Genomic DNA, 14,601 nt, shown 5'->3' with positions numbered 1-14,601 from the left:
GCTACCATTAAGGAAAAAATAATGTAAAGAGATATAGCTAAAAAGTCAACAGATAAATTAAAATGGACGCTAAAAATATTGTTAATGTAAAAGAAAGCAGAAGAACATGGTTAGTGAACAAAAAACCAGAAGGGATGAATAGAAAACAATAAGTAACAGGCTTGGGCTGGCCGAGTGGTGCGTTGGTTAAGAGCTGGCTTGAGACTCCAGCTCTGAGCATCAGGGCCCCGGTTCGGATCCCACATATGAGGGCCAGTGACACTGCCCTCTACAGCTAAGATAGTGAACAACAGCTCAACCTGGAGCTGGGCTGCCATGAGTCCCTGGCAACGGCGTAGGCTGCAGTGGGCTGCCAAGAGCTGCCGTGAGTGGCCGTCCAGTGGCCAGCGAGTGACTGCCTCACCCAGGAAGAGCGCAATGATCACAATACCAACATGGGCCAGTGAAGCGACGTCTTCCACAACTAGACTGAAGAACAAAAGGACAACAACTTGTCTGTTCCCCTTTCCCGATTCCCCAATGCTGTTCCCCTCCCCCAATTCCCCAATAAAATCTTAAAAAAAAAAAAAGTAACAGGCTTAAATGCAACCATACCAGTAATTACATTAAATATTAGTGAACTCAAACACTCTAGTTAAAAAGTTTAGGAAGATTATGCGAATGGACTGTACGAATGGAAAAGCAAGACCCAACTATATGCTGCTTATGAGAGGCACTTTAAATATAAACACAGAGACAGGTCAAATGTAAAGAGAAAGCAGAAGACTGGAATTGCTAAACTAACATCAGATAAAGCAGACTTCAAGACAAAGAGGACTGTTAGACAAAGAGGGAGACTTCACAGTGGTAGGAAGGTCAACTCATCAGGAAGATGTAACAATAAAAAAAGTATGTGTCTAATAACAGTTCTTAAAAATACACAAAGCAAAATCAACAAGAAATGGAGAATTCCATATAGTCAGAGATTTTAACGCCTCTCTCTCAGCAATTGATAGAACTCCCTAACAAAAACAGTAGTCATAGAAATTCTGATTTCTGACAAATGCTGTCAATTCTCTTGACCTAATAGATATTTATAGAGCACTACGCCCAACAACTGCAGGATACACACTCTTTTCACATACACATGATACATTCACCAGTATCTATTATATGTTGGGCCATAAAACTAGTCTTAATATATTTAAAAAGACTGCAATCATACAGAATATGTTCTCTGACCAAAATGAAGTGAAATTAGAAATCAACAATCAGATATTTAGAAAAAAACAAATATTTGGAAATGAAGCAATACATTTCTAAAAGTGAAATTAGAAAACAGTTTGAATGATAATGATAACACAACATATTAAAATTTGTAGGACCGAGTAATATATAGCCTTAGATGCTTATATTAGAAAAGAAGGTCTCAAGTTAATAACCTAAGGTTTGACCTTAAAAAGCTAGAAAAAAAAGAGCAAAATAAAACTGAAATAAGTAGAAAAAAGGAAATATGGTCAGACATCAATGAAATAGAAACAGATAAATAATAGAGAAAATTAACAAAGTCAAAATCTAGTTCTTTGAAAAGTTGATGGGGGAGGGGAGTTGTCACTTTGAGGGGTAAAAAGTATAACTATTGCACTGTGTTGTACAGCTGAAACTAATTTAAAAAAATGTTTATTTCACAATAAAAAATAAATAATAAAAAAATTTTAAAAACAAGTCAGACACAGAAGAGAAAAAAAAAAATGTTGAGTACCCTAGGTTGAAAGAATACAAATTACCAACATTAGGAATGAGGAGAGGGATTGTCTGCAGATAACTACAGATGTTAAAAGGATGAGAGTAGGGCCGGCCGAGTGGCGCGATGGTTAAGAACTCGCTTGGGATGCCAGAGGGCCCCGGTTCGGATCCCACATATGAGGGCCAGTGACACTGCCCTCCACAGCTAAGATGCTGAACAACAGCTCAACCTGGAGCTGGGCTGCCATGAGTCGCCGGTGACGGCGTGGGCTGCAGTCCCTGTGGCAGTGGATTGCCATGGGCTACCTACCATGTGTAGCCAGCAGCCAGCGTGAGCGGCCAGCAGCCGCAGTGAGCGGCCGTCCAGAAGCCGGCGACTGATCTGCCTCACCCGGGAAGAGCGCAATGATGGTGCCAACTTGGGCCAGTGAAGCAACATCCTCCACAACTAGACTGAAGAACAAAAACGACAGCAACTTGTCTGTTCCCCTTTCCCCAATTCCCCAGCACTGTTCCCATCCCCCCAATTCCCCAATAAAAAACAAACAAACAAACAAACAAAAACCAACTTAAAAAAAAAAAAAAAAAAGGGATGAGAGTATATTAATGAGTGACTTTATGCTAACAAATTTGACACTTAGATGCAATGAACAAATGCTTTAAAAAACCACAAATTAACAAAGCTGACATATAAGATGAAAGAGAAAATTAGAAAAGCTCTGTATTTATGAAAGAAATTGAATTCATTAACCAAAACCTTCCTACAAAGAAAATTCAGGCTCAGTTGATGTCACTGGTGAATTCTATGAAACATAAGAAAGAAATAATACCAGTATTACACAAATTCTTTCAGAAAACAAAGGAAGAAGGAACACTTCCTAACTCACTTTATCAAGCTGGCATAACTCATTCCCAAACCTGACAAACACACAATAAGAAAGTTATAGACCAAAAAAAAAAAAAAGTTACAGACCAGCATCCCTTATAAATACAGTTGCAAAAATCCTTAGTAAGATATTAGCTAACCATATCAGGCAACACATGAAAAGTATTGTATATCACGATCAAGTGGAATTTTCCTCAGGAGTGTAAGCTTGATTTAACATTCAGAACTTAATGTGGTGCATCAAATAAACAAATATAAGAGAATAGTAAGCAAAGTAAGATCATGAGCTATTGCTGAACTCTGGTGCCTTCGGGCAAATCTTCGGTTTATACCAACATGATATGGGCAGTTCAGCCTATTAACACAGGAAACTAAGCTGAAATGAAAATGTTTCTTTCTGAAGTTCCGGAGTGTCATTCTTGAGACTAGAATTCAATTCCGATTATGTCAGGTGACATCTGCACTGTAGACTTGTTTGAAAACAGAAACTGAACCGCGGAGAGCTGTGCCCTGTTAGTAGTCCCAATTTGGGGGGAAGGGAGAAAAGGACTAGACCACCAAAAATTAGCTCTCTGTATGCCCTTTTTAAAGCTCACCTGTCCTCAAATCTTATCTGAGGATAATGCCAGCTCTGATCTTGGTGACCTGCTTTGGCTCTCATCTCCAAAACCGAGATGTGATTACTGAGTTCCTGGCACAGCCACCGGTGCCAGGTTGTGTTCTAGGCCGCAGGAGCACTGATGGAGGTGGGGGCAATGCAGAATAATAAACAGGGTGTCTGGGAAAGGGATTCCCTGGGGCAAGGTGAGGGGTCACTATTTTACACAGGGGTGAGGAGGGATGGTTTGGGCCATTAGGTGACATGTGAGCAGAGACCTGAGGGAATCAAAGGGACGAAGCATGTGGCTCTCTGGGGACTGGGCTTGGTGTGTTCCAGGGGCAGCGCGGAGTCCAGTAGGGCGGGAGTGGCATGAGCATGGGGTGGCTGGGAGGAGAGATGGTGAGAAGGACAGCGAGGGGCCAGGTCACGGAGGGCCTGAAAGCCTGCGGCTTATGCCTTGCACTGCGGCCGTCACTGTGGGTTTGAAGCAGAAGGGTGACATCCATTGACTTACAATTTAACAAGACTGCCCACGTGGAGCAGTGTCAGGCAGGGAACGGAGATGGGTCACGATACTGCAGTCATTCAGACATGGATGGGGGTAGCAGCGAGGCTGTGAGAAAGGGTCAGGCTCAGGCCGTGCTGTCAGGGTAGCGTGAGATGGTTTGTGGTCCGTTAGTGTGGGAACAGTGAACACGGCTAACGCCAAGGCTTTACAAGACAGACAACTGGAAGGATGGAACTCTCATCTGCTGTGAGGGAAGGACCTCAGGCAGAGCAGGTTTTGAAAGATGTGCGTGTCTGAGAGTGGGGGGAGGATCAGTTGTTCTGTTTTAGACGTTTGAGATGCAGTTAGCTCTCCAAACTGAGATTCAGAAAAGGAAGTTGGACACGTGAGCTGGAGATCTGGGGGGAGGGCCAGGTGGAGCTATAAGAGAAATGTGTCATGGGCTGGCCGAGTGGCGCGATGGTTAAGAACTGGCTTGGGACGCCAGACGGCCCCGGTTCGGATCCCACATATGAGGGCCAGTGACACTGCCCTCTACAGCTAAGATGCTGAACAACACCTCAACCTGGAGCTGGGCTGCTGTGAGTCGCCGGCGACGGCAAAGGCTGCAGCCACTGCTGCAGTGGGTTGCCATGAGCTACCGTATGTAGCCAGCAGCCAGCGTGAGCAGCCAGCAGCTGCTGTGAGCGGCCGTCCAGAAGCCGGCGACTGATGTGCCTCGCCAGGGAAGAGCGCAATGATGGTGCCAATTTGGGCCAGTGAAGCAACGTCCTCCACAACTAGACTAAAGAGCAAAAGGACAGCAACTTGTCTGTTCCCCTTCCCCCAATTCCCCAGCACCGTTCCCATCCCCACAATTCCCCAATAAAAATCTTTAAAAAAAGAAAACAAAAAACAACATTAAAAAAAAAGAGAAATGTGTCACTAAGGCACGAAGGCATTTAAAGCCATGAGGCTTGGTGAGACCCCTTGGGGAGTGAGTCTAGACAGACAAGGACTGGGCCCTACAGTGAGGCCTCCATTCAGAAGCAACCGACCAGGCAGGTAAAACCAGAGGCAGTGCAGAGGCTGGACGGCAGGAAGGACTCACTGAAGCAGGGGAGAAAGGGAACCAGAGGGAGCAGCCGACGCTGCCTGTGCTGGTGAGGAGGCTGTGCACACGTGTGGTATTGGGGAGTGGTGTGGGTGAGTGGGCATGCGTCCAGGGCCACCAGGGAAGGCCAAGGGGAAGAAGAGACGCAGGCGCGTTGGAGCGCATGGAAGTTCTCAGAAAGCAGAGACACAGACCTCACGAACTGAAGGTGGGGCTACCGGACTCCCTGACATTTGCTTAAATGCCAAAGACAGAACAAAATCACTTACTTGACTTTGAGAGAGACACCCTGTGGGACTCCGATGCTGACAGTTGCACCTAAAATGCTGTGGCTGGAGATTTTCCTCTCTGCTCCGTACTCCACCACCGTCCCAAAGAAGCCTGCCCTGCAGGGAGCAGGTCACAGTGAGCAAGGGCCCTTAGCGCCCGGACCCACTCAGAACAGAGGCGGAGTCCCCCCACCCTCACCCCCCCGCACCCCGCCCAGGGAGCAGGTGCATGACTGACACCCTCGGTCACTGAACAAAGCCAGGACACCGACGACCAGTTGCATCAGACTCAGTCCCCCAAGGCCCGGGGCTAATCCCAGCAGCCAATCCCAGCGCCTGTCTACAGGAGGCGTCCAGGAACGTCGCACGGGAGATGATGGCGAGCAGGCACCTCCCACCGACCGGCTCCACCATCACAGCCTGCAGTCAGGCACGCTCCTGGGTGGGCCAGGCCAGTACTTACTTGAGGGACCCTTTCACACGAGTCTGATCGTCATCCTGGAATTTGTGCTGATAGCTGATCAGTGCAAAGGAGTGGGGGATTCCAAGCTGAGAAGACAGAGGGAGAAACCATGGCCGGTGGCCGCGACTGCCAGGCGGCTCGGCTCCGGCCCCCGCATGGCTGCTGAGCACCCATCATGGGCTGGCCTCTCAGAGGCCATGACCTGGCAGCCGCACACAGTGGGGGAATGTTTACCCGAAGCCAGTATGGAAAGACAGGGTGATTTCACATAAAAACCCAGTTTTCTGCCTCATGAAAACAAAAAATTCTGTGTTCCTACATGGCAGCAACTGGAGAGAGCTGAGGAGCAGCTGCCCTTTGAGGGGCGGCCTCTCTCATGCCCTGTGCCCCCGCCTGGCCAAAGTGGTATCTGGATGTGTGATTCTGCTTTGGGGTTGCCTACCAACCAGGGCTGCCCCTACCCCGATGACGTGAAAAGGCTTTTGCTTCAGGACACCTGGAGCACAGCTACCCTGGGAGCCTGAGAACAGCAGCATTTCAGCACTCCTGAGAGCGACTGAAACCTGCCCCTCTGAGTCCCTCCCACAGGTGCTCAGATTCGCGCAGGGCGACCAGCTGAAGGCCTAAGAGGAGCGCTGAGGGGGTGGGCAGAGCTTGGTCACCTGCAGGGCCACAGTGAAGTGGCTGGTTTTGGTGTCCCGGACGAGGCTCGTGTTCATGGCCGACTGGATACCCCATCGCCACTGCAGGTAGCCCACGGTGTTCTTGTCCAGGTTCCGGGCCAGGACAGTGGTAAGGCCGGGCCGGATGCCACGGGACGAAAACTGCAGAGCACAGTTTGTCGTCACAAAGCTGGGGACACACACAGACAGAAAGGGTCCTGGATGACACCTGGCTCTCAGCTGTTCTCCCTGCTCAGACCGCCCCCCTTATCCCTGAGCCAGATCCTGCACGGAAGCACGAGGCCGAGCCAGAACAGGCGACTCGGGGATGTTTCCAGTATCCGGCCTGCCGACTGCACGCCCCTCCCCTCCCCTCCTCACCCCCACTTCGCCCCACTCCAAGGTCAGCCACAACCCAAGAGGCACCTGAATGTCTGCGTTCCCCAGTCATGGATCCAATCCTCCTGCAACTTAGATCACCTGGGGAGGTTCCCAAAGTTGGCCACAAACTAGAGTCACCCAGCTAATCTAAACATTACACAAGGTCGGCTCCTACCCTCAGGGATTCCGTGATGGGGGAGGGGGTAATAGGCTTGGAGTGTTGAAAGCTTGCCAGGTGACGCTGCCGGTGCAGTACAGCTTGAGGACCACTCACTCTGGGCCCACCACAGACCAATTAAGTCAGCACTGCCAGGTGGGGCCAGGCATTTAAAAGACCGCCCAAGTCCACGGTTGGGACTGTTGGCTGAAGCTACTTGAAATGCTAGTCCTCACTTACTATCAACGATAGGTTCTGCGACTTTAAGCGACACGATGTCTAACGAAACCGATTTTGATCTAAACAAGAGTTAAGTTCCCTGGCATCTCCACACTACTGAAACCAGGCCCAAGGACACGACCTTGTTTAAGGACCTGCCCAGCAGCACACCGTTTCCCCTGAAAGGCCGCTGAAGCTTGTTTCCAGGGAGCCAGCCCCATCTTCTGGTTAACAAGGGGTATTTCATTTTAATAACAAAGGGATTCACATCACTCGACTCATGGTATTCAGAGATGAGCAAAGAGCCGACATTCAGGAAACAGCCCAGCAGGTGCCTGATCACCCTGGTTTAGCTCCTGCGGTGTCTATTTTTCCATTAAAATAATAATAAATGTGGTCAGTCTGAACTCTTTCACTAACCAACTCTCAATAGCTTCCCAGGGCGCAATGCATTAACTCCTTCCTCTCAGGCCCCAAGCTAACCCTCTCTCTCTAGTTCGCACTCAAGTCACACCGACAGTGCCTGCTGCATTTTCTGCTTAGTCACATGGGACCAGGGGAGAGAGCAGGAAGAAAGATACAAGTCACCGCAGAATTTCAAGACAGAGGTGCACAGTGACATTTAAAAGAGCCAACATGGGCCGGCCGAGTGGCTCAGTTGGTTAAGAGCTCGCTCAAGAGTTTGAGCTCTGAGCAACAGTGGTTCGAGTCCAGCCCGAGCTGAGCAGCCGCTGAGCTGCCAACAGGTAGCAGGATGGCTCAGCGGGAAAAAAAAAAAATAAATAAATAAATTATATATATATATATATATATATATATATATATATATATATATATTTAAAAAATAAATAAATAAAATAAAAGAGCCAACATGTAAAGAATGAGACCCTTGTTTAACCCAAGCAATAAGATTTGGTATTTTTATCCAGCATGTCCTAGAGAGACAGACTGGGGAGACACCAGCAGGGTAGGACCTGCAGGGGACGAGAGCATTCCAGCTGCCACCTTTCTTGGGCTCATTCAACACCAAGCAACTTTCCTGACACTTGTTTGGACTTGTAAGTAGCCCAACCCTAGGACCAGGGCGCCCTAGGAGTGACACTGCCCACATAAACTGGCATCCTCCATGAAATCCAGTTTCTATGCCTGCAAAAGCTGAGACCCAGCCCTCGACCCAGGTGAGCACTCAGAGGCCAGACAGACACTCTGAGGCTCAACCAGAACGAAGCGGCCAACAGTTTCCTCCATGAGGCATCTCCTCACTAGTCCGATCTTCAGAAAGACAGGCTGTGCTGCATCAAACGATCAATTCCCAATCCCTTCCTAAGAGGACCCGATCCAGGGGGTCTGGGAGTGGGGGCAAGAGCCTGTGCTTTGAGAAGGTGTCACAGGTGGCAATCCTAAGCAGCCAGGTCAGGACAGCGCTGCTCACCTGACATTCTGGTTAAAGATATACGTCCTAGTCCACTTCCCAGGCCCACTGAATCCAGGTCCTAGAGCTGAGGCTGGAGAAGCCGGGTTTTAACCAACATGGGGGAGCCCAGAGCACCCCAGGCTTTGCCTGGAAGCACTGCTTTCTGGCCTCTGCTCTGGCTGCACTCATCTTCACAAGCGTGGTCCCCTCCTGTCCCTGTCGCCATGTCCTTTCTCACACTTTCCTTACTCTCCGAGTGTCGGACTGACCTGCGAGCCTGCTTTCACTACCAGACCAGAGGGCAGGGGCTGGTCTTACGCTGCAGGGCCTGGCAGATACATGTCCAACGAGGAGTGAGCTGCCTTCACTTTCAAACACATCCCCGTTCCAGGACTCCTTGAGCTGGACTTATCCCCGAGAAAAGTGGCTTTAGTTTACGTTCCGCCCAGTCCTTTTATCTGAGCTCACAGGTACCCCCCGAATGAGAACAAGGACATCCCTCCCTGGTTGTCCTAGGAGGGACCGGGGGATAAGTTTTAGGAGTGTGACCTCACTGCCAGGGGGCATTTAAAGCTCCAGCACGTCCACCTATTGAGACCAGGCAATCTCACGAGCTGCCTCGCTGGGCCCTCTTCCCAGAGTTTCACACATTCTCAGGGCCAAAGAAATGACGCACAAGCTCATCAACGCCAGACGGCTGACCAGCGTCCCTTGAAGGCACCTTCCCTCCAGTCTCCAGGGTCCTCACGCCCACAGTGACCAGGCAGGGCAGGGGCCTCGTCCCCACAGACGGGGAAACTGAGGACCAGAGAGAAGCCCCCGCCCCCAGTCCAGTGCTCTCTGCCGGGGCTCCATGCCAGTACTGCGGGGTCTGCCCTCGGTGACTCTGTAGGACAGACGGGGCAGCTCCAGATGACCTTGACAAAAAGAACACACAGCTTCTGGCCTCCTAAATCCACAAAAACCGTCAGGGGATTTATCTCTTGATATTTACCATCTTGGTGTGAGATTACGGAACAGCTTTAGACCAAACAGAGGCCCCTGCAGATCCCCGGCTCCAAATTCTAACTGTTCAAAAAAGAAAAAGAAAAAGAAAAAGCATTAGTGGCATTTTATCTCGCAGCAGCAACCCAGGTCTCAGGGAAGCACCTTTGGTTATACTTCCTTCATCTGATTCAAAGCCCTAGAGAGGCCTTTGCCAGGGCTCTGAAAGGAGGGGCTGGGAGGTTCCCCCGGTCTCATCTCAACCTCTGCCAGATGGAGACGGCCGTGTCCGCGGATCCAAAGAAGGCAGGTTCCAATGAGGTGTGTTTCAGAAAGGTGCCCTTCCAGAGAAACACTGCTCGCCCCCCAGCTCAGGTCAGAAGGGGAGGCAACATGGGCCCCTCTGTAGTGGCGCTGCAGTCAGCTGGGGCCCACCCCTTCCTGGCAGTGCCCACTTCTTTGCTCTGCTTCACTGGGCGCCCAGGTTCACAGGTGACTGGAGATGGTTCTCAGGGGTCTCATGTGAAACCCATCGGCAGTTCCACAGGAGCCTCGGACCAGCTGGTCCTGGCGGCCTCACTTACTAGTCTGGGTGACTTTCAAGGCAACTCTTCTGTTAATTTGATGCAGCTCAATTTGCTGGGCAGCACTGGCTGTTAATTGACAACTGACCGTCAATCAGTGGTCCAGGGCGCCGAGACAGAGGCACTGCCCTCTGAGTTGCGCAGGAAAAGGGAACAGCCTATCAGTTTTTGCTTCAAGGGAACACAGATGCTGAGTTTCCAGGTTGGATTTCTGGAAGTTGGCATCTCTAGGGAAGCTCTGTGGTTTTATCCTCACTGAGCTGTTCGGCAGAGAGGCTTCCTTCTCAGAGATGAGACATATTTGTTCTCTCTTGGGAGAGAGTTTACTTAGGAAGTTTGACATCAGTACCGTTAGTGATGAGGCTATGCTAGATCATTCTGAGGGTTAGCTCTGAGTGCAAATGCTCAGAAATGAGGCTTTGCAATGGACAGACAACACGGCCCTCCAGCCGACGTTCTTACCTCTCCCCAGCCCTTCGCAGAAGTGACTCGTCTGAGCGCGAAGTTAATGGAACCCCCTCCATTCCCATTCTGGGTCGAGAGGCTTCCAGAGAGGATGGCTGTGTCTGTAGCTGTCAAGGGTGCCTAGGAAGTGACATTTGCTGGTAATAAATGAGTCAAAGCAACAGGAAGTGCCAAGGACAGCAGCCTAATGAGTACACACACGTGCAAGGCCAGAAGTGCAGGTGACCTCACAGCTCAAGTGTGTCGGGAAGCAGAGTTCCCTCCACTCAGTGGCTTCACGTCTCCCCACTTGGCCACGTGAACTGCGTGTGGCCACCAAGGTAATGTTTTGCAAAAGCTTTAAATGGGCAAGTTTCAAAAAAAGCCAGGAGGAACACGGGGCTAACTGTTGGTTCTCAGTGTACCAACGGCTTCGGACATCATGGTGACATCACGGTGTGCCCTCTCAGGGCCATCCATTCACCCTGGAGGCTCCAAGGGGGGCAAGTTTCCCTGAGTTAGGACTTGGTGTCCTAGGTCGATGCACTTTAGGACAGATACAGGGGTTGAGGAGGCAGAGACCTGTAACCCTCAGTAGAATGGCCTGGCATTGCCACTCCCAAATAGCAGCAGAAAGATGACATTTTAGTGACCCCAGGGCTCAGCTGAATATTGTTTTCAGCACAGTATTGTGCCTCAATACTAAGACCGGTTCTTGGAATTACCCGTGGAGATCTGCTTTCTCTTCTAAAATCACCATGACCTTGGGCTCCTAGGCCATTCGCACTTCCTGACTGGAAAGCCCTGAGACCTTGGAAGCTAAGCTCAGCACCCCCCGACCCCCAATGCTGCTAACATGTTGGCAAAGCAGTAACAGGGCTGTGACTGGAGCTCTTTTCTTAAAGAGCTTATTGCAGCCTTTCATAAATAAAGATGAGAAAACCCTGAACAGACTGTCCCAGCCCCGCTGCTCAGCGCACTGTGCCTCGTTAAGCCAGGCCCCGCTGTCCTTGGGAAGGCGTCTGCGCCCTTTACCTCGATGGACTGGGATATGTGCATCTTGTTGATTTCAATCTGCGGAAAGCCACTTCCGGACACATCTTCATACTCCTCTTCATAGCGATCGAAAAGGTCAGTGGCATCGATGCCCACGCTGATGGTCCCCTGGGACAGAAAAGCAAGCAGTCAGCACCAAGAGTGGAGTTTGTGAAACGAAAGGCAATACGCTACCTTCTGGCAGCTGGCCTGGTTCATTGGCTGCACGAATGCCGCGAAAGTCATGGTTCAAACCAAGCAACGCACAGCACCACTGGCTCCTAGAGCCAGAAAACCTGTCATGCCGGCAAATGACACGCCAAAGACGAGTGTTAGGAAAAGAAATAAGATCTATGCATTTTGATTTTTAGAGACCAAACGACCCATTTCATGGCTCTAAACAGATCGTCTCCGGGGTTAACCCACGAACGCATAAACCTAGAAACTAGCTACACGGATTAAACATTTTCCTCTAAATATGCTTACATCACAAAATGACCTTAACACTGTTTAAAACGTAAAACTATCTTCAAAGGTAAAGAAATGCAAACAAAATTAATTATTAACAAATGGGAGATTTCAAACTGGTTCCCCCTGCTCAAATTAATTTGAGAATTAAGTTTTGAGAAGCAGGACTCCATATTCTCTCAAGATATACTAGGTTAAAATTTTGCTGACAGATAAAAATGCTCCTTCCTCAGAAAAATCAATGTTTATTATTTTCTTTTATTGTCATAAGACTTTCCAAATGGGCATATATCTTAGTCCGACATATAAAACCACGACCACACACACATTTTTATTAAATTCTCTGCAGCCCATTTTTAAAACCTTCAAGATTTAATTTACATATAATATAAACTGCACCCATGTGAAGTGTATAATTTAACGGATTTTGACAGGTGTGTACAATTGTGAAACCACCTTCAAAATCACAACACATTTCTATCACCCCAAAGTAGCTTGGGAGGGTGGGTTCTTCTCCCTGAGAAGGGAGCATCTGAACAAAGATGTGTGAAGGTAATGACAATGAACTTATGGGCATCTAGGAGTGAGAATGCCGCTGAGGCTGCAGCAGAGGGAGGGCCACGGTAGATGAGGAACTTGGAGGGGGTGTCGCGAGTAGGTGATCTGTAGAATGTTATGGGGGGTGGTTATCAGGGATAATATGTTTAACCCTGCTGTTTTGGTTGGTGCAGCAGTAATCCCAGATTTCCATTTTTAAACTAAGTATTATCATCATCGATAATAGTACCATCACCAATAGTATCTTCGTCAACAGTTGCCTTAAGCTAAGAAGCCGGCGTGGATTTGGTGGACAGGCCTTCACTCTGTACTTTTAACACCTGCCACCATCCCATCTGATGCTGTGTGGGATGCACGGTGACTTTAGGAGATGACAAGGATATGCCATCAGTCGTCTGTCATTTCTTTTCCAGGTGAGGCGTAAGCAGTTCTGCCCATCCTAGTACCTGCACGCAGGTGCTTGCAGATCTGGTGGTCAGCACAGCGCACGCCTTCCAATCTCAGCTGGTGGCAGGACAAGCATTAGATGCTGCTGCCCATTTGGCGCATTAAGCAGATGGCCGGTGCCTGGGCCTGTGACATGGATGAAGCTGTCAAGCCACCGGTCAGCCAGGTCCACGGCAAGCTCTAGGGGTATGTGAACAGGTGCGGGAAACAGAGGGGCCAGCCTGGCAGCAGAATGATCAGGAGCAGTCTGATCACTCACCCATGTTTTGATCCTCTTTTGAACGGTGTAAATCAGGGGCTGACACTTTTTCTGTGAGAGGCCATTGTGAACGTTCTCGGCGTGTGGACCAGTCTCTGCTGCTGTAGGGGATGCAGCCAGATGCTGATGAGTGATGGGGGCTGACTGTGTTCCAGTCAAACTGTGGTCATTGATCCTGATTTCCATATAATTTCCACATCTCCAAATATTCTTCTTTACGTTTAAAAATGTAAACACCATTCTTAGCTCATAGGTCATACAAAAACAGGCAGCGGTTCAAATGTGGTAACTCCTGATATAAATCTACAGTTTCTTTTCTTTGGTAAGGGGGTAATGCTTGCTTTTTGATGAACTCTTTAGGTAACAATGAGATTAAACAGTGTAGGTTTAATGCAAAAAAAATAAAGTACTAAATTTTCGTTTTCTCAGAAAGTTGAACTTGTAACTTGAATGTTTTCACCATCGACCACCCACAGCGCTAATGCCAAACATAAGAAAATCAAGTCTTAGAATCTGCTAAAGAAGCACCAGCATCCTCAATAGTCAGTTGTTCTTCAAAAAACAAAGCTATGCCCGAATGTGAGTGGCAGGTGTATTTACATATGACTGTGAAAAATGACTTCTTTAAATCAAATGGTAGTTCCTCTATGTTAATTTAACTCATTTTTTTTCCATTTTAAGGTTTGCAACATGCAAATGAAAGATAGAGCAATAGCTGTTTATATGTTGGTTCTATTAGCGAAAGATCTTCATGACTGCTAATGATGCCAGTTTATCGGTGCCAATCAGATGCTTCAAACAGAAAATCAGTTAACCTTAATAATCATTTGTTTTGTAGAAGAGGAAACACCTGACATTATTATTTTTTAATGATTTTATTGAGGTATTGGGGGAGGGGAACAGCGTTGGGGGAATCAGGGAAGGGGAACAGACAAGTTGCTGTCCTTTTGTTCTTCAGCCTAGTCGTGAAGGATGTCGCTTCACTGGCCCATGTTGATATTATCATTGTGCTCTTCCTGGGTGAGGCAAATCGGTCGCTGGCCACTGGATGGCCGCTCACGTTGGCTCTTGGCAGCTCACGCCAGCTGCCAGCCACTCACAGGAGCCCAGCTCCAGGTTGAGCTGTTGTTCACCATCTTAGCTGTAGAGGGCGCGGCATCACTGGCCCTCATGTGGGATCCGAACCCGGGCCCTGATGCTCAGAGCTGGCATCCCAAGCATGCTCTTAACCAACACTCCACTCACCTGGTCCCAACACCTAATATTATTATAAACAGTATTGTAAATGTGGCCAAAAAGTTCCACAGTGAATGTAAAATTGTTTTTGTGGTGAGACTCAAATACCAATTTTGGTGAGGAGCGGCATCATGGTAAAAATGTTCCCACTCAATCAAGAAACCCATGGAGCAGAATAATCTATGGAAACAGCTAGAGTGCAATAGTG

At 48.6% G+C, this 14,601-nt stretch overlaps 1 protein-coding gene across 1 annotated transcript in view; it reads right to left on the bottom strand.

The window, feature by feature from the left end:
* Positions 1-14,601, bottom strand: part of DNAJC11 (DnaJ heat shock protein family (Hsp40) member C11) — a 62,520-nt gene that overhangs the window by 9,105 nt on the left and 38,814 nt on the right. Inside the window, exons 5-10 of the mRNA XM_019660392.1 lie at positions 11,426-11,554; positions 10,409-10,531; positions 9,373-9,446; positions 6,208-6,397; positions 5,546-5,631; positions 5,083-5,199 (exon numbers count right to left, since the gene is read on the bottom strand). Coding sequence (XP_019515937.1) covers positions 5,083-5,199; positions 5,546-5,631; positions 6,208-6,397; positions 9,373-9,446; positions 10,409-10,531; positions 11,426-11,554 — 719 coding nt within the window. The remainder of the gene's footprint in view (positions 1-5,082; positions 5,200-5,545; positions 5,632-6,207; positions 6,398-9,372; positions 9,447-10,408; positions 10,532-11,425; positions 11,555-14,601) is intronic.

This window comes from Hipposideros armiger, unplaced genomic scaffold (assembly GCF_001890085.2).
Source record: "Hipposideros armiger isolate ML-2016 unplaced genomic scaffold, ASM189008v1 scaffold_316, whole genome shotgun sequence".
NCBI lineage: Eukaryota > Metazoa > Chordata > Mammalia > Chiroptera > Hipposideridae > Hipposideros > Hipposideros armiger.
This window is presented reverse-complemented; position numbering and strand designations above follow the sequence as displayed.